At 40.7% G+C, this 20773-nt stretch overlaps 1 protein-coding gene across 4 annotated transcripts in view; it reads right to left on the reverse strand.

Annotated features, from left to right (window-relative positions):
• Positions 1 to 12603: 12603 nt before the first annotated feature.
• The window catches only part of RSPO2 (R-spondin 2), a 112708-nt gene continuing 104538 nt past the window's right edge, over positions 12604 to 20773 (reverse strand). For 3 of the 4 annotated variants that reach the window (XM_081116606.1, XM_081116607.1, XM_081116609.1), the window contains one exon: positions 12605 to 15202. In XM_081116606.1, coding sequence (XP_080972732.1) covers positions 15105 to 15202 — 98 coding nt within the window. In that variant the 3' untranslated portion in view covers positions 12605 to 15104. Of the gene's footprint in view, positions 15203 to 20773 lie in introns of all 4 variants that reach the window. The other variant, XM_081116608.1, reaches the window with a different exon arrangement.

Consider the following 20773-nt stretch of genomic DNA (forward strand, 5'->3'; position numbering starts at 1 on the left):
CCTGGGCATGTGCCCTGACCAGGAATCGAACTGTGATCGCCTGGATCCTAGGTTGATGCTCAACCACTAAGCCATGCTGGCTGGGCCCAAAATTTCTTTGAAGCCTGCTGAGTCATGCCTAATGTTGGCCATTGCTTCAGTGTTCTCTGGCATCACAGTGAATAATATGCCTATGATTTGTATTTATTGTTATATAGGAAATACTTTATACACTAGCTCAATACTTCTAAGAGGTTAACCCATCCCACAGATGAAGAAACTGAGGTTTATACTGGGGAATAGTTTACCCACAGTCACAGTTGATATGTTACAGGTCATAGGTAGTGCTTGCCTTGTGATAAAGTCTGTAGATTTACTTGAAACTGATGGGAAGGAGAGTTTAGTTATGTATTCTCAAGTTCAAACTGTATAATAGCCCTCCTGGAGTTGAGAATTGCCCACTTATTTGGAAATGTTCAGGTTATTTCACACCTCACCTTGCATGATATTTCTTTACAAGGAAGTCATCGTGTGTCCCGAGTATATAAATCTCTGAAAGGCAGATGCCAGGTCACCACTGAGAAAGATCTGGTTGGAAACCCCAACATTGACATTTCTAAACACACAGCAACGCTTCCCTGCTGCTGTCAACCTCAACCATCTTCCCCTGGGTGTTGGTAGCGAGAAGAAGCCACTTTTACGTAGCAACCTCCTGGGTTTGTCGTAAAAATTATAAAGCCTCAGATTTAGGCAATTTGTGAGCCATTTCATTTGTGCAGGGGGGAAAAAGAAAAAAAAACTAGCCCTAGGATCCCAGGCTTTCATATTCTAGCCAAAATGAACGCCTCCAGGATTTTCTTCCAGAGCTCCCCGAACAATCCCAACTTCCCTGAGGCCTCCATTCTCAGGGGCCATAGCAGGCGTCCAGTATGAGCTTGAGGGGTCTAACTGCTGGTACTAGGCAGTAAATTGTCACTTGAAATTTCCCAGATGAAAAACTCAATGTCTTTTGTAAAGAAATTAAACATTTATTTTAAAAGGTGATATGTTCCCCATGATACTCTGTGCTTTTAGCAGAATGCATTCGAGCCAATTTTGGTGATTTTATTCAGCCTTAAAACTGTGGCCACTAATCCACAGAAGCTGTTTGCTTCTTTGAAGTTTCCTTTCACTCTGGGCTGACAGGGTTTTTTAGCCAAGCTTGGCTTTAGGAGACCTTCAGATTGTTCTCTGCCCAGGTTGTGTCCTCTCTGTACAGTGGTTGAGCCCTTGGCTTAAATTTCCTGGGGAAGACCAAGTTGCTCAAGTACAAGGCAGAATGAATAAATGCTTCCAGGCTCGAGAGAGGTTTGTGCGAGGGGTGTGTGTAGGGGGTGTGTGTGTGGGGGGGGTTGTGCAATAGGTTTGGGTATGTATGCGTATGAGTAGGGTTTGCTGAACTGAACCCATGAGATGTATGTTGGAAAGTTAAATTGTACTTAGTGTGTTCTAAACATTTACATTTGTTGGTTCTAGAAATAACTTTGCTAATGACTATACAATGGTTATCCTCTCTATATCATTACTTTCTCATGTAATTATTAGCTAACTTGAGATAATGATGAAATAATCTTGGTAAATGGTCTAATAAAAACTAGTGTCATGCCAAATTGACCATGAGCAGCAATGAGAATGTAGCACATGAAAGTGGTTAAGTATATTACCCAAAGTTCCCATTACTGTATTCAGCCATCTCGCCTTACGATGCACTAATATTTCTCTTAAATAGGGTCACGGATCATTAATTCCCTGGCCTTGAAATCTCATTATTAAAAGTGTTACTTAGCAACTTTTAGACATTGAAGTGAATCCAAATAAGAAAAGCCAAAAGGTCTGCTGGTCTGTTCGCTCTTATTGTAAAAAAAACGATTGATGTCCTAAGCTGGAATATTTTTCATTTGCTTTCTTAGAATTATATTGTCTTGACTGGGTTAGGAGAAGAAAAGTAAAATGAGCGTTTTCTTGGCTCCCCTAGATCAGGAACAAAATCACAAACATATTGGTGTTCATCTCCTACATCTGCCTCGCTATTCTTCACATATGAGAATAACTCTCTTCTCTCCTCCGAAAATGTTGGATTCAGTCTTGAAACAATAATACATGCTGTCCAACACTGAGTTAGTAGATACAAAAGGCCCAAATATGTCTATTTTTTCCTGCAGGTTGGTTCATTGTTTGCAATTTTTTGCTGAAAGCAGTCATGTTTATCTTGATTACTGCATGCTCATTGGTGTAGCCACTAGGACTGTCTAGAATGAGAGCACCACCTCTGTTGTGTTCCTACTCTACTGCAACTTACACTTGCATTTAGGCATTTGCCATCCTGTACCACACACTCAGGCTTCCATCCAGGCCTGACTTCGTGGGTGTGTGACCTGTGTAGTCATACATGGCCCACTCTCAGCAGGGCCCCCACGCATGGTCTAATGCTGCACTGTGGCTCTCTTGAAATTCTTAATTTTTGAAGAAGAGGCTCTGCGTTTCCATTTTGTTCTGGGATCCACGTGCTGTATAAGGAGGGAGAAAGAGACAGAGAGAGGATATGAAGATGCAGAGAGGGAGGGAGCTGGGAGGGACAGAGAATGGAATCAGGATCCTCTGGGAAGGTCCCATTATCCCCCATCCCATCTTCCCCCACCTCCTAGGCTCGTGAAAATATTTGCTACTCAATATACTTCCTGGGTGAGGACACTTGTTAAAGATTTTAATATTTTTGTACAAAGGGTTAAAAAATTTTGAAAAAACTCTCCCCCAAATCATCATCATCACCACTACCACCAAACCAAAAGGAAAAGAGAGGTTATATTTAAGAAGTTAAATCCATGCGGTAATATAAAATTGGCACCCCTAAGAAATTCAGCCACTTTGGGTAAACTCAGGCATGTCCAAGCTGTAAATCAAATCTGCCTTTAACTTGGATAGTTTGAGTTTTACCTGGAAGGACACAGAAGAAATCGCTCAGGTAATAATAGCCCAGAGGTTTATGCAAAGCAGATGTGGGATGGGGGTAGGAGTAAACCAATCCTGTCCCTCTTATCTGGGCCCCTATTTCCTGTAACTCCCTTGTCTCGGGGTCCCAGGCCAGATTTTGGAGTTGCTATAAACTTTACCCAAACTTCAACTATACAATTTTTATGTAGTTTTGTATTTAATCATCCAAGGCCCTCGCAGAATCATAGGGTCAGTTTGTGGTAGCTTTTCCCCAAAATTATTCTGGGATGTGTTTGGATTGGCATTTGAGCACCAGTTTTATTTGTCCCGGAGTGTAAATCAAAGAAATAATCATTTCTGGGTCAATTCAGACCCAAAATATCTTCAATATAGCCCATGTTTGTATACAGCAGTAGAATGTTTTATATTTTAGTTCATTTTTATAAAATACTGTTTGTTCGTACATCAAGGGAATGTTTTAAAACAAATCAAGGAAATGCTTTTTAAAAATCATGTTTTAGACTCAATCAGTACTGTGAGGTTAAAAAAAATCATATAATCTGAGAAAATATATTTAATAATTGGTGCCAATTTTTAGATGGTGGTCTTTTGAATTTTCTAAATTTCCTAATTAGGGTGTAGCAAATTTAATGACAAAGAACTACACACAAGCAGCTAATTACAGTGGAGCACCACTGATATTGAGGAGCTAAAGAAAGGGTAACTAACATACCATCCACTTTGCCTGTTGCTATTCCACAAAACACACCAGAGTTCAAAACTATAAGATGAAACACATTCAGCCAGACTATTTTCCAAAGCTCACCAGTCTGTGTTTTTGAAATGCACTAATTTAAATTTAAAGACACATATTTAATGTTCCCCTTTGTAGGTTTTCAGCAGCAAACACACATGGAGTCACCATCTGTTTTTAGCCTGGTTCATTACCGATTCATCTCCTGGGCTGTATTATCAGATCAAGAGGGTGGACATAAATTTGGCCACCTGGGCACTGGTGTCATTAACGTGCACCCCAGCCACACACTCATAAAGTGGTTTTGCTTGGAGCTGTAACTTTGTGGTGCTTCCTTTTTCCATTTGATCAATGTTGAGTTTTGCTCGGTAAGCTCTCAATAATGTAATTTCAAAACAAACTAGAGAACATCAAGAACTTTCAGGGATGTTTTGCCTACAAATCCAGAAGAAAATTATTTGTGTTTTCAGGGATGGACACAAACCGACAGAACCAAGCTGGTAGGAGTAGAATCAGAGAGAACAGAAGAAAAAGGCAGGAAAAGGGGGGGCCGTGGAAGAGAGGGAGAAACACATACAAGGCCCTATTTATTTCCATGAATACGTGTGTGTATGGAAGAGTTCAGACTGTTTCAATATAATTCTGAGTATGGCTCGTGATTGAAAATGGGTGAGCCCACTTATTTTCTTTGCTGTAAAGGGAACTCCTAGCTATTTATCTCAAATCACTTAGTTCATCACAAAATAAAGGTGTCACATTTAAAACAGATGTTTTATTTCTCTAATTAAAAGTTTAACCAAGTGTCACTTTGGGAACAACATTGAACTGAGAACTAATCTGATAAATCGTGAAGTTAATTATAAGAGATAAATTGCCCTGATTTTTTTCTACTCCTTTTAAACATTGAACAAAATCAAAGAAACACAATTATCTTAAAAATGTAATATGAAGTAATTTATAATATAATAATCACATGTTTTATAGAAATTTAATATTGTAATTGAAAATCTGACACATATAAAAACTCTCACCCCTGACTCTCATAAAAATTTTCTTCTTGGGATTCTCGGCTGGTTCAGATTTTAATAATCAAAAAAATCACAAAGAAAATATTGGATCATTAACAAAATCCTTTGCTGAATAGCCACTATATGTGCAATTTTGAGGAACAAAAAGATGGAATACAGAACATGAACTCTTATCTCAAGGGGTTTACGATCCAGTTGGTGAGATAAAAACAATTATTCAATTGTTGAAGCATTATAGTTAAAAGTTTTATTAAATCTTAAAGTATAGTAACTGGAAATTCAGAGGAGGCGGCTACCAGTGGTAACTTTAAAAAGTAAGGCTGCATGGAGGAGGTGATAACCAAGGGGAACGTTGTGCAGGATGGTGCATTTGTCTTCTAGGGCTGCCGTAACAAAATACCATAGACCAGGTGGCTCCAACAACAGAAATATCCCGTTGTGTATATATGCCACATTTTCTGGATCCATTTACCCAGTGATGGCCACTTAGGTTGTTTCCATACCTTGGCTACTGTGAATAGTCCTGCAGTGAAAATGGGAATAGTAGCATCTTTTTGAGATGATTTCCTTTCCTGTGGATATATACCTAGAGGTGGAGTTGCTGGATCATATGGTAGTTCTATTTCTAATTTCTTAAGGAGCATCCATGCTGTTTTTCATAGTGGCTGTACCAGTTTACATTCCCACTGACAGTGCGCAGGGTTCCCATTTCTCAGATTCTCACCCGTGTTTGTTTTCTTTTTAGTTACAGCCATCCAAAAGGGTGTGAGTTGATGTCTCATTGTCGTTTTGATTTGCATTTCTCTGATGATTAGAAATGTTTCGGGGTCCTTTGCTGGCCATTTGTATGTCTAGTCAGGTTCTTTGTCCATTTTTGAATTGGATCGTTTGTCTTTTGGGTAGTGAGTTGTATGTATTCTTTATACATGTTAGATATTAACCCCTCATCAGATATGTGGTTTGCAAATATTTTGTCCCATTCCATAGGTTGCCTTTTTATTTTATTGATAGTTTCCTTCAATGTGCAGAGCTTTTCAGTTTGATATAGTACCATTTGTTTACTTTCATTTTTGCTGCCTTTGCTTTTGGTGTCAAATCCAAAAACTTTTTGCAAAGACCAGTGTGAAATTAGCTTACCCCTTTTGTTTTCTTTGCTATGTCAATTTTATTTTTGAATTACAGTTGATATTCAAAATCATATAAGTTTTAGGTGTAGAGCATAGCGGTTAGACACTTATATAACTGAGTGATCCCCTTGGTAAGTCTTTGTTCTTAGTGGCCCCCAGTAGCAGAGAGTGTGCCAGGACCTATCGGTGTACTTAAGGGGAGGACTGCACTTGGCTCCTAGATTCAAGCCGACTGGAAGCCAGACCCTCAGGAGGCAGCTCGGAGAGAACACAGTTAAGCCCTTCCAGGGAGAAACTGAGAGATGGACGTTTTTGCTTGCTTCCTCTCTGCTAGGCTGGGTATGCAGCTCTTGGGGGTGGCTTCTGAGATGATTAAGAACTGCTTCTTTGTTTGCTATAGTCCTGTGGGACTTGTGAATGCAAGCTCTTTGGCTATCAGAGGCAGCCAGTTGGAGGCCTGTCCCTCCGCAGCAGTCATGAAAGCTGGGGTGCAGGGTATGTGCACAAGATCCTTCCAGGGAGATACTGGTGATTATAGTGGGCTATAGAGAGAAGGTGGAGGAGGGATCTGTCTGTTTCCCTGGGCTCTGGGGAGGATCGCAGACAGCCCCCAGATGTGTGCTAAATTAGAAGCCTGAACCTCAGGCAGCAGCTTTCAAAGTATGCAGCTGGACCCCTTTTGGGGAAAGACTGGGAGATGGGCAATTTTGCAGTTACCTCTGCACTGTGCCCTGGAGGCATAGCCATGGGCTTGCTCCCATTCATTAACCACTGGTTCTTTTCTTTTTTTAACTATAGTCTTGTGAGCCTTCTGTATGCAAGCCTTGTTGACTTTCAAAGCTGGGTATTTTGAGGTCCCTTCTCTCAGGTGGGAGTCTGAAAGTTGGGGTGCTAAATATGGGGTATAAATCTTTCCCTTCCCAGGAAGAAGCTGGGAGTTGGGAGTTTCCTGTCAACTGTGCAGCGCTGTGCTGGGGATGGGGGTTAGGTGCGAGCGTGTCGCAGCCTTTCCTACCCATTCGATGTGGATATTCATTCACCCAATATTGTAGGAGTTACTCAGCAGGTTTCTGCATCTCTTTCAGTGGTAACTGCTCCCTACGTAACTGTACGTTCATGTGTCTATGGATAGAGGGGAGTTCAGGAACCTTCGTCTTGGCTGACCTCCACTAAAGGCATTCTATAGGTTGCCTACACTTGTTGCACAGGGTAGGTGTGTGGAGAAAACCGATGAAGATTATGTGCACCTTGGCCGTCTAGCAATATTATAGAAATCTTTGAAAAAGTTTGACAATAAGGTTTTTTTACCATTTTCAGAATGCCAATTTCTTTCATCAAAATGAGAGAGATACTTCAAACTTATGCAAGTTAATTATTCTGGTCAAATATCATTTTGACTTTTCTGCTTTTTTTATCTACTGATCATGTTTCAACTAATAAGTAATATAGTTTCTTGATCCCAAGAAAAACCCCCGAAAAACAGCATTACAGAAAAATGTCAGGCTGTGCTAAGGTAACAATAACCCCAGAATCTCAGTGACTTAATACAATAAAGGTTTATTTCTTGCTCGTGCAAAGTCTGATTTAGGCTGGGAAACTACCCAAAGCAACTCTTTTCCATGCAGTGACTCAGATCCAGGCTGCTTTTACCTTGTAGCTCTACCTCTGTGATCCCAGCCAAATGGGCAAAGAAATTGTGTAGAACGTACACTTGTTCTTAAGTGACCCAGCCTTACCGTTTCGCATATTTCCTAACCAGATTCCTTTGGTTAAATCACACTGCTTCATCTAACTACAAGAGAATTGAGAAATGGGATGCTGTTTGGTAGTCAGAAAGGAAAAAACTAGATTAACTAAGCACTAGAAGTCTCTGCCACATTTAGTTTTCCCAGGTGGTAGATGTAGGAAAGGGTAAACTTGGGAGAAGCATGTGTGATGGAAAAAAAAGATTAAGAACATATTTGAGTGTCATGCAAGTACCTAAAACTTAAGTTATCCTATTTTACACAGTGAACTATGAAAAAAACCTTTTAACACTTATCTTGCTTTCAGTTAAATAGCATGATTGTATGTGTCTCTGTTCAAACATGTATGCTCTTACATCAGAGAGCTGTTACCAAAGTATCTCAATAATTACAAGTTTTAAAAATCCTCATTGTTGAAAATTACAAACCCAAGGACCTATAATTCATAGAATGCTAGTTTTGTTGTTCATTTGATATATTTTATTAAATTTGAAAGAAATAAAGGAAAATCCTTTGTACGGTCATTGAGATAATTATTTCATCATAAGTATAGATGAAATTGGTTGGCGATATGGTAACCTGAAATTAAGTATCATTATCACATTTATGTGAAGCATAGTTTCCAAAGTTTTTAAGCATTGACTTATTTTACATTTTTTTTACATCAAAACCATTTTCAAGGAGCTTTTAAGTTTTGCTCTTGGAGTGTACAGTGAGGAAAAATATTTGAGAAGTCCAAACTCCTTAATTAGTACAATTTTTCCTAATTGCCTTTTATTTATCCTGATATTTTTATTCTAAAATAGGGGGCAAGAGAACTATGCAAGCCTTGAATCCCAGCTCTTGGTCACTCCTAGTGAGTTACCTGCTCCTGGTTTTCCTCCCTGGACACTTTGTCACAGTCTCTCTACTGGTGCCTCCTCCTCTGGTCAACATCTAAGGGTCGGTGCCTCTAAGGCTCTTTTTTTCTCCCTTGTACATTCTCTCTCTGGGTCAGCCCATAAAGTTCCTTGGTACTAAGTGTCACCTATATACTGATATCCCACAGATAGTGTATCTCTAGCCCTGACTTTCCCCTTAAACTCCAGGTTTATATCCAGTTGTCTATTTCCACATACGTATCTAACAGGCACATCAAACTTAGCATGTGAAAAATGGCTTATTTTTATTCTCTGGTTTCCCTTCTCTTTCCTATATGTTCTGTTACTTAGGACAAGAACCTAGGAGACATATCGGTTTCCTCTTTTCCCTTCACCACTATGTCCTGAATCCAAACACTTCTCTCTTTTACTGCCACCCACCAGCCCAAGTCACATAAATTCTCATCCGATTACTGCAATAACCTGGTCTCTCTGCCTTCATTCTGAAGATCCACCTTGCACACAGCAGCCCACGTGAGGAGGGCAAAAGGATGGGAGCCCATCACTCCCCTGCTGAATCTTCCAGTGATTTCCTAAGCACTCGGATCAAATCCAGGCCTTCCCCTTCGTGGCCTCCACGACCTGGCCGTTGAGTACGCCTGACCTCCTGGTGGTTCACGGTCCTTCTGCCTATATGTTAGCAACTCTTCCCTTTTGTCTGTACTTCGACCACGCTGACCCCATTTGTACCTCGAGACCTTCGCACCGGTTGTTTCCAGTGTCTGGGCTACTTCTTTCCCTGTCTTCATACCCCTGCCATTCAGCTTTATAGCAAAGGCCACCTCCACAGAGGTGCCTTCCTTGACACTCCTGCCATTTTCACATAATCTGTTCTACGATCTCCATACTACAGAGGCTCAAAATGATATGAAACACTGATCTGAAAACTGCCTCGCAGCCAAAACGGACAAGTCAGAGAACAGGGGTACTGCAACCATGGCCTAAGGACTAGGCTCTTAGACGCATTCAGAGAAAACTCGGTTTTCATCGATTAAGACGGGAAATGGAGTCCAAACTCTAATGTAAGAAAATGGTGCTAAATAATGGGGGACAAATGAAGGAATTATGGATCCCAGAAGTACAGTAAAGAAGCCAATAACAGTAATCAAATAATCATTTTCAAAAGAGTTTTCTTGGCTGTTTAAAATGAGTCCCTTGCAATACTTCATGGAGGTTAGGTCAGAGGAAGAGTAGACCACCAACACGTCCAGAAAGGGATGGGGAGGGCTGGATATTGGAGAGATAGAAGGTAAGGGGGACGTATAAGCTTCGCTGATTAGAATGCAGGGGCTTTGGGATGTTAGACAATACTGGTGCTACTTACACAGTATTATAAAGAAGCCAGAAAGGAAAGAACTTATACACGCACAAAAATAGTTACGCGTTTTGAGTCTCTACTATTTCACCTTTAGGTTTAGGCCACAAATAAATGCAATACCCCATTGCAGATAAGAGATAAAAGTAGAATTGGAATTAGATAGTAAGAGCGTAAATATAAACATTGGACTTCATCTCCATACATAGGATATGCATTCAGTACATTTACTGGACTCCTCCAGAGATGGACTGTATATAGCTGAGGCAGAGTTAGAGGTAGCCTCTCACAGTTTACAAGGATAGTCCACGGACCAACAAATTACCTTCTTTATCAGGGGTCAGCAGACCCAGACTATGTGCTAAATGCAGACCACTCCTTTTTTTGTATGGATGGTAACCTAACAATATTACATTTTTTAAACGATTGAAAAAAATCAAAAGAATAATATATCATGACATGTGAAAACGATGAAATTCACATTTAAGTAAGTGTCCATATGTAAAGTTTTATTGTGATATGGTCACACCCATTTGTTTGCATGCTGCTCTTGTGCTACAGTGGTGTGGCTGAGTGGGTGTAAAAGAGGACTTGTTTGGGGGGCAGATATTGGAGATTAAGCTGATCGTTTGCTGCTTTGCTCTCGGGTCTATCTCTGTACTTCTGCACCTCTCAGCATCACAAAGAACTGCATTACCTAGCAACCAAAATGAACAAGTTTGGGGAACAGCAGATGCTGGTGGAAAACTGGAGGTTGGAAGGTAGGAAGAGGCCAGGGTATTTTTTTTTCTTCTCTCGCTTTGCCTCAGGCAACATTTCTCTTGGTGAGCAGATCTCCTCTAAGATTTCAGCTCCCACCAGACAAGCTTCCTGTCTTCAGCTCCTGTTTCCTCAGTGGTCATAGCTCTAGCTGGGTGGCCTTGCCTCCTGGATTCTGGAAACTTCACCACTTCCTGTTATTCCTCTTGCCCTATGGGTGATGGTGGCTTCCTGCTGGTGCTAATCTCTGGATTGTCTTGCCACCCATCCCCCTGTTGGCTTCTTGTCTTGCTTATTACCTCTGTGATCAGTTCCAAGTGTTAAATTCCCTGTTTGAAATACCTAGACGAGTACATTTCCTTGACTAGACCCTGAAATAGTATTAAGTTGAGTTTTAGATACAGTGAGCTTGAGAGGAGTGTGGGGCTCCCTGGTCAAGATATTTAGAAGCTTAGAAATAGTTACCGAAGACCTGGCAACAGAGATTGGTTTGGAAGGCAACAACATGCAGGTGGTATTTGAAACCATAAGGTTAGACTTCCCAGGTGGAATGAGGGAGATGAAAAGATTAAACCAAAAAGATTAAATAGTGAGCTAACCTCCGAAATCTCAGTATTTTTAATTTAGGCTAAGAAATAACTTGACAACTGAAAAGAAGGAGCCAGAGAAGTAGGAAACCCAGGGTAGGAATTGTCCCAGAAGCCAAAAGAGAAACAAACTTCCTAAAGGAAAGGGAACAATCAAGTCAGACTTGTTGGAAATAGCAGATAGGACACACACAAAGGGATGAAGGCAGTTAGACAAACATTTTCATTGAATTTAGCAAGTGAAATGTCATTGCTACTTTTGTCAGAACAATTGCAATACAGTTGTGGGGAAGAAACATGAGGCTGATGTTAAGATGAGACTGGAGAATGGGAGATGGTTGAAGACATCAGTGAATGTCAGCTGCTCTTCCAGGATATTGGCCAATGAAGAACTTGAAGAGTCTAAGTCGAAGGGAGAGGAAGGACTGAAGAAATGAAAGGCGTGGATACTGAACGTCCCACAAAAGAAAGAGGGGATGGGATCGAATGTAGAAGTGGAACGAATGGGTATCTCTTGAAAGGAGAGGAAGGAAGAGGATGTTGGTTAAGACACAGATGCATTTACAGGATTACTGATGACGCCTTTTCTAACGTGGTATTATCAAGGAGTCACTGTGTACCAGCTTCTCTACAAGGAACAGAAGCGCTGTTTACTTCTCTTGCTTACAGCTCCCCTTTAAAGCAAAAAGAAGCTGAAGAGGGAATCATACATCACCTGTATATGAACCACACGCTTGAGGCTGAGTGTTAACTTCTCTCCAAACGTCTCAAGCAAAATATGAAAATTCCATATTTGCAATGACTGATATTAACATCTTGAAAAAGAACAGAGACATTTATAAAATTGGCTTTTCTTCAGTGCTGATCTGTCAAATTTTCTTTTCTCATGATGAGGCTATTTAAAATGTATAATCTTGGCAACTTTCACATATGCAGTTAACTGTGCGTTGATTACAGTCACCATGCTGTACATCAGATCCCCATGGTGTTTATTTTGTAACTGGAAGTTTGCACCTTTCGATCACCTTCTCCCATTACACCCATCCCCCACTCAAAGTTCTTAATTGAGAAAGCTGTAGTCCCATCTTTTGCTTTTATGGATGCTAAGCTACCTGAAAATATTAGGAAGAAAACCAGTTTCATATATTCTACTTACATATATTGTATGAAATATAGGAATGGTACAGCTATTTGTGGAAAACCACCAGATCTCTTTATTAGTACCCTGAAGCTATAAATTACACTGTAGTGTGTGTGTGTGTGTGTGTGTGTGTGTGTGTGTGTGTGTGTGTGATGGCCGTAAATCAATTCCCATAAGAATAACAGTTTGGGCAAATAATGTCCAGGCATTGAGCAGTAAATCGAAGGGAACTGATGCTTTCCTACACATATTCAATTTTTCTGATAAGGAGAAATAAATATTTATGAAATAATTTAAATAGCCAAGGACAGAGGTAATTAAACAGAGTAACAGGTAACAACTTACATAGTACTTAGTATATATCATACTGTGTTTACCATACTTGACACCTTTTACCTGATTTAACCCTCAAAAACACAATTCTATACATATTTTACTTAATTCAGCCCTTAAAACACAGCCCTGCAGGTAGGTAACATTATAATCTCCATTTCACAGATGAGGAAACAGACCTGGAGAAATTAAACAATTCGCCCCAGGCTGTTCTCAGTCTACACTGGAATTCAGATAGCCTGGCTCTAAAATCCCCTCGTTTTTTCTTATTTTTTCCCTTTCTATTTAATTTATTGGGACGACACTGGCTAACAAAATTATACAGGTTTCAGGCGCACAATTCCACAACACATCATCTGTACACTGACTGGTACGGTGTGTTCACCACCCCAAGTCAAGTCTCCATCCATCACCACTTACCCCCCCTGCAATCACCACACTGTTGTCTCCGTCCAATCCCCCCAACAGCTGTCAGCTTGCTCTGTCTGTGAGTCTGTCTCTATTTTGCTTGTTAGCTCATAAGAACTCCACTCTTAACCACTCCCCTATCATGTAATTTACAGCTAACCTAGTTAGAGTCTTAGATGTAGTTACTAGCATAGGTTTTATTTTTGTCTGTTTTTCTTTTTTAAAGACCATCCTTTGGGGGTAGAGTTTTAAAGGGTTGGGTTTTTTCCTAAGTATACCTCTAAAGAAAAGCAAATTTCCCACAAATACTTTTGAAGTATTTTAATGCATGAGAAGAACATCCCAGAAACAGAACAGGTACTGACTTATTACCGGTGAAGCACGATACCAGAGCCCCCGCCCTGCTTAGTAATAGGAATATAGTGTAAATAGACGTGAAAGGAGGTGAACGCTTCAGGATTAAATGCAAACCCTAAAGTTGAATACAACATTCATATATGGCTTATCTCATAGCAATAATATTTTCATAATGATGTATATGACATTTATACTTATTGGTAAGATGCTTTGGACTCAAAAGTTAACCAAAATGCCGAAGAGGTAGTTTTGCCAACGCAAGGCGAGAGAAAGGCTTTACCTTGCTTTGTTTTCCTTCCGCAAAAATCTGCAACCATTTCTTTGTGTTCTAATTTCCTTCTGAATCAGCCAGGAAGGTAGTGATGCTTTTAGAAGTAGCCAATTCAAGACCCTTTAAGAGCCGATTCCCCCAAGGGGATGATGATGATGATTTTGCAACCACAGCTCAGAAAGTCGTCTCCTGGGAGCTTCCGCGCTGTTCCTCTGTCTCAGGTATGAAGCTGATTCTGGCTCCAAGGGGACCTGTTAAGATCTGACCAGTAGTCATAGGGATTCAGCCAGTTCCCTCCTCGGATTCTACGCATAGTCTCGTGACAGAAACTCCTACAGTGACCCGAGAATACTGGTAGGCGCCCTGCCACTGTAAGTCAGGGACCGCTCGAAATGATACACACAGATACACTGAAGTTTGAAGAATTCTCTAGCTGGCCTGTGAAGTCGCATGATGGGAACTACGAGTGGCTGCATGGATCTCCTCGTGTTTTCAGTTGTGTTCATAATGTCATCACTTCTTAGACGGCAAGGGAGCTCTGGCTTCCGCCTGCCAGATGCTGCTTTATCGGTGCGAGGAGATACTCAAATTCTTGGACACCGAACATCTGACCCTATGTACAAACTAACTTATCCTATCCTTACAGTGAGAAATAAGCCCACAAAGAAAAGAAAAGGCAAGTTCCAAGGGGCAACAAAACATTTGTCAGTTCGAGAAACTAGAACAGCCATTTACTGGACAACGGTTAAGGAACCACTAAAAACCGAGTGACATCTATTATTCAGGTATGACTTGTTACACGTACGCGAGCATAAATATACAGTAAAGGAGAGGTCTATGCGAAGCCCCAGCAGAATATGTACATATCAGAGCCGCTGTGACACTGGGCAGGGATGCCCGCAGCACATCCCCGGCTAAGACCAGCTCCATCCCGGACAGTCCGCAGGCAGCGGGCGCTGAGGACGACACGCGGGCACACGAAGCAGATATCCACACACACTGATCCCTGGCAACGTGCAAGGTGAGAGAGAGAGGGCGCAAGTGGAAGAGCACTTCGCCCGCTGGGCACGGTCCTTCCATAAATATGCACGAGTCTGCTCCCAGCGGTGGGGGGCCTCCCGCCTCTGCGCTGGGGCCGGGCCTGGGGCGCAGGTTGCACACTGGCTCCGGGTCCTCCCGATTCAGGTCGGAGCTCCCGCCTTCACAGTCTCCAGCTGTGGCTCGGAGCATAAATAACAGAGGCCACGTCGTGGTGGCTGCTCCTCTTGCAATGTCACCGGGAACACACGCTGGTCAGAGCAGCACACACGCCGCGCACCAGCGTCCGGGAGCGGAGAGTAGCTTTGTGCACTTTTGCAACAAACGACCTCTCCCCCCGCCCCCCCAAATCCGCCCGACGTGTCTTTTATTTTACTGGTTAGCCCTGTCCGTGGCTAGGAAGACGCTGTGCTGCTCCTGGGCCCTTTCTATCAGCTTCCTCTTCTTCTTTGCCTTTGGTGCTCTCTTCCCTACGAGGGGGGGGGAGGAAGAAAGGAAGACGTGTCAGAAAGGGCCCTTTCTCTAGGAAAGAAAACATAAAACATTAAGAGTTTTACACAAAGCCCATCTGGAAAACATCACCTATGGAAAAAGCAGCCTCAAAGAGAAAATGGTTCACATTAATTTTGACGGAATAATAATAATTTACTAAATTGGATATGCTGTCTAAAACAGAGACTGATCTTCCTGTTACAGGGAACTGGCACATTTAAACACCTCCCAGCGGCCCGATCGGTCTTGCAAATATCATCCTGCCACGAAAATCCCACTCATCCCCTCCTACCTTTAACAATGCCACCTTTTACTAGATATCTTTACATCTTTCTGCTGCTCCACATGTCAGTGGGTCAAAAGAAAATAAGCATTATCTACAGTAAATATACCAGGAGTTCCAACCCCCCCCCTCGCCCTGCCCCCGGGAGAAACAAATGTCTCGCTTTTCACGTTACTCTCAGCTCTCCAAAGGCCAATATAGGAAATGACATATGTGGGGTATTTCTTTATTTTCTACAAAAATTCATGAGGCCATCATTCATTCTGTGGCTTAGGGCTTCTTATAGAAACCACTCCTGCCCCACCCCCACCCCCACCCCCAGACAAGTTGTTCTTATTAATTGAGAGCAAGAAAAATGCTCGTTTCTGAAGAACCAACTGGCGGAACGTGTCTTGCAACCAGAAAATCTCACCACGTCATCCAGTCTGTTCTCTTTGCCTTAGTCACTAGGAAGCTCAGGTCACAAGCTAAACAGTTGAGTTTTCGGGGGCAGTTTTCCCTTTGCCTCTGCTGTGTTTCACTTCTTGCATCTTGAGGCTATGCATCGGGGTCTTTATAAGGTCTCAGCATTTCTTTACAAGTGTGTGTATGTGGGATTATGAGAAAAAAGAGTGCAGGACATAGACATTCGCTTTAGGTCCGTTGCTCTCTTTGGGTTCTAAACACCCAGAGATCATTTTTAGAGCAGAAAATAGCTTTAAAGGTTACCTGCATTTTACAGAAAGTCAGTCGTCACTATACATCTTCAGTACAGGAAGGGTTTTCCTCAAAAGACAAAGAATCCTATTGCCAGCTCTCCTACCTCCCTACGTCCGATTGTATTGTGCAGTTGTACAAAGCTTTCCCTGTGAGACACCGTGATCTGTACCACAACTAGGACATCCAGTTATAATCCATGCTTTCCAACCTTCCCACACCTAAAAAACTCCAAATCCCAGACCTTTCCAGGACAGGGACATAGGTGGTCAGTTTTCAGTCCAGACCATGGAGAAGGTGGCTGACGTGAGACATGAAGAAACAGCCTAGCGGTCAGAGAGGCGGATACGTGCCCTAGGAAACCAGAATCACTCTGGATTACGAGAGGCCACGGGAGTTCTGGGTAAGGGAGGCGTTTCTCATTTCTGCTCTTTTTGATCAGAAAGGCTCTATTTTATTTGAGGATGGAAAACAGTCTCACTGGTAAGACTACAGCACATGGTTGCCATGTAGTCGATACTTAATAAGTGTTTGCTGAGTAAAACTTTTATCATAAGAAAAAAGATTAAAAAAAGAGTAACTTATTTTTAATTGGACACTACAGTAAAATAATCAGAATATGATCATGCCCTCGTATTAAATTATGAAGGTCCTTGAAGTTAACTTCTGGTTCTCATTAAATTCTGGCATTAACATTATAGTGGCATTTTGCCATCTTTAAACATAGTTAATCCTACCCAATGAAACTTTGGTCCAAGCCATCATTAATCAAAAAAACTGTAAAGTTACGACTATTTAGTAACACCATATCTAATGATGAGACACACTTAATGAGGGCAGAGAGATGAAATATTTAATATAAAATAGCATATTTAAAAAGGAGCCTCAATGATAGTTATATGAAGGTTTTTCTTAGATCTATATTTTATCTAAACAAACAAAAAATCCTTTAAAGATCATTGCTGACTACATTGAAAAGTTTGGTTTATATTTCATTTCTTTAAAGGCTGGAGGTTTCTTTAAAAGCAAATAAAAATTAAGTGAATGGAAAATAATGCCAACATTCCTTGATTTTAAAATGTATTCTGTTAAGATAAAAATATACTGAGTATGTTATTTAAAGAAAGCTTTTCACAGTCACCATTTCAATTCTTCATATAAATGATTTAGTTGAAAATCAAATGTGCACTACTTTCACTAACAGCAAATCTAAGCTAAATTACTGGAAACTCATTTTAAGACAGGGTCAATTTCATGTCATTTACCTAATACATTATTCTGATGTAATTGTCAACATCAAATGGTCTTTGGGCTTGCTGGCTGATATAATATTGTGTGTGATAGGGAAGTTATTCAATATTTGCATAAAACCGTTCATATTGTGGCCAAAAACTCAGCAATGCTTCTGAAAACTTACTTATATAAAATAATTTTTCAAATTGTACAATTATCCTATTGGCAATAAGTCATACAGTACCAGTTCCAACTAGAGATGTTCTGGGAGACCTAATTACAACCCTAAAACTTTTCCTCAGCAATCTCTTTTGAATGACATCTCTGTGCTATTGGCTCATCGCTTGGTTTTGTTCTCGGTCAGCCCCATTTCTCATGTAAGATATATTGCAAATACCAAAGAATTAAGATGGTTAGCCAAGATTTGACCACGGATAGGCCTAAATTAACTGAAAATATTTTGTGGTCCATAGTAGGTTACTTTGACTTTAAGCCCAACTCAAAGTAATAAAAGAATATTGAAACATATCCTAACATAAGGTATAAAAAGGGTCTTGCGCATATTTTCTTCTGATCTCTAAGATTTATCAAAGAAATTAATTGGTAAGATTAAATCTAACAAAAATATATAACCCTGTTCTTATTTATATATTTGAAAACATATTGAACATACAAGCACGCTCAGTTATGTTTTCACTTAACGTCTTCACCTCTGTGCATGTGAGATTAGACTCAGAGAATGACTTCTAGGCATTCAGATTGTCGCACATTTTTCAAGAACATTCACCCTGTACAGGAAGCATTCAAAGGCAAGTTTGATGCTAGTCGCCCAAAGAGTAATTCAACTCATGGATTTAATTGTCTTGCTTTTTAGTACACAGGAGAAGACTTGGAAAATATACTCCCTGAGATCAGCAGAAAAGGTTTGAGTTTTATTAGAAGATTGTCAGCCTCCAGGTATGTCCAACGCTAATGACAAATTATATGTATCTTTGTCCTGAGTGCTTTAAGAATGCAGTTGCCTTGCCCAGCCGGGCGTGGCTCAGCGGTTGGGAATCAACCTATGTATGATCCAGGAGATCGAGGTTCAATTCCTGGTCAGGGCACATGCCCGGGTTGCAGGCTCGATCCCCAGTGGGGTGTGTGCAGGAGGCAGCCGATCATTGACTCTCTCTCATCATTGATGTTTCTAACTCTCTCTCCCCCTCTCCCTTCCTCTCTCTGGAAAAAAAAAAAAAAAAAGGCATACTTAAAAAAAAAACAGATCAAGCAGAATCTGATCTACAGAGCAGATCTTTCAGCACCGTTGTGTGAATGCAAGAAGACAACTAGCTTTCAAGCAAAAGCAATGTGGCTTCATAGAGAAAGGCCTCCCCTGGGAGGAAGGACACCTGGGAGGTAGGCACTGTCTTGTAACAGAGGTGTCTGGTGCAATATTATCCTTGTGATTCTGTTTCTACACTTACAGAATGAAGATGCTATAGTCACCTTTCACTAGAAAGTTATGAGACACCGTTAGAAAAGACTGTGTTCCTGGGATGAAAGGAAGATCAGTGAAATACCCCTGGCAAGACAAGATTATCATCAAAACGAACACAGTTAGAAAGGTATTATCAAAGCCACACTCTAACCAACATAATTACACTGACTTGCACACATGTGGAAATGGTCCAGCAGGGTAACCTATCAACTCTTCCACAGAGAAAGGTGAGCAGTGCCTTATGGAAATACTCCTCACGTCCAGCTGTAGATTACTGCTATTAGAATCAGAAACAGGAGAGATTATTTTGAACTGAGATATCAGGCAGCCTCACAAATTACATGAAGCTGTGAAAATACTGACTCCCCTGCCAGTCACACACGAATTTCATTCTCCTATAAGCTCCCAAATGCAAGGGAGTTCTTCAAATGGTTTTTGTTTTTTCTTCTATGAGGTTTAGATAAAAGTCTTTTCATCATTGGAACGATGGTTCTTGTATGTCCATCGGTGAGGCACAAAGGTTGTGAAGCATTTCCATAATGATTACTAAGTGTTTTGAGAAAGACTTTCTAATGACAGATACAATGAAAGAAAACTGAAGAAAAAAATTCAGTAGCTGTGACTAGCAAAAAAGATGAAAGCTTCTCCCTCCGTACACACACACACTGAGGGAAGTAAGCCACAATTATGACAAATGCAGTTAATGGTAATTAGTTATAGCCACAACTAATTTCTATTAAATTTTAATAAGTTTGTGATGCTAACTTGAAACCTAAGCTTCACTGGATTTATGAAATACATTATGGAGACTCAGGGATCACCTCTAAGAGGTGTATCTTGCCACACTTCAGAGGACACGCCGCAGGCAGAACATAAAAGGTTGTATCCACATCTAAAGTCACAGGGACTGAGTCGTAGTCAACGAATAGCAATTGGGCCATTACTTTCCCTCATATGGCCGAGTGAGTAGCAACAGCGATTTATTTATTTAAGAGTGATTGATGATTCTCTGGGAAAAAAAATGCCAGCTGGTTCCTAAAATATTTTAAAAGCTCATATGAAAATAGACAAAAGACCTAAATACAATTCAGAAGAGAAATAAAAATAGCTAATAAATACATTTAAACGATCAAATCTCACAATTAAAACCACCAAATAAAATGAGTTGGCACTGCAAAGATTCTTAAGAGCAAAAATATGTAAAGCTAGTGAGGATGTGGTGAGGCAGGCATTGGGATGCAGCTTGAGAATATGTAATTGATATATACAGCCTTTCTGAAAAGCCATTTGGCAAGTGTGAAAGAGTATTAAAAATGTTCATAACTTCTTTAAAATTGAATTTTAGGGGGAGAGAGAGAGGAGGGAGAGAAACATTGATTTGTTGTTCCACTCATCGCTCATTCACTGGCTGACTCTTGTATATGCCCTGACTGGGGATTGAACCCGCAACCTTGGTGTATCGGGACAAAGCTCTAACCAACTGAGCTACCCGGCCAGGGCAAAAATGTTCATAACTTTTGACCCAGATCTGGGAATCTATCCTAGGAAAATAATCTAAACTTGGGCAGAGATTTATGCATAAAGACTATTTATCATAACTCTGAAAATTACCTAAATTCCCTTCTACACTTTTTCATGACCTCCTCTCTTTATGATTACCAAAGCAGTAAAGTGTGTTTTCCACCATGAAAAAGCATTTTGTATTTTAAGGCCACAGCAATTAAATTTATTTCCAAGAATAATTGCATGTCCCTAAAACTTATCATAAATTGGTGTAAGGAAAAGCCTGTAATTCCTACTGTGGAGGTAAGCAGATTCTTTAGTAGTGGCCAATCATAAATGAATCTAAGATATAAA

This window comes from Miniopterus schreibersii (assembly GCF_964146895.1).
Source record: "Miniopterus schreibersii genome assembly, chromosome: 17".
In the NCBI taxonomy this organism is placed as follows: Eukaryota; Metazoa; Chordata; class Mammalia; order Chiroptera; family Miniopteridae; genus Miniopterus; species Miniopterus schreibersii.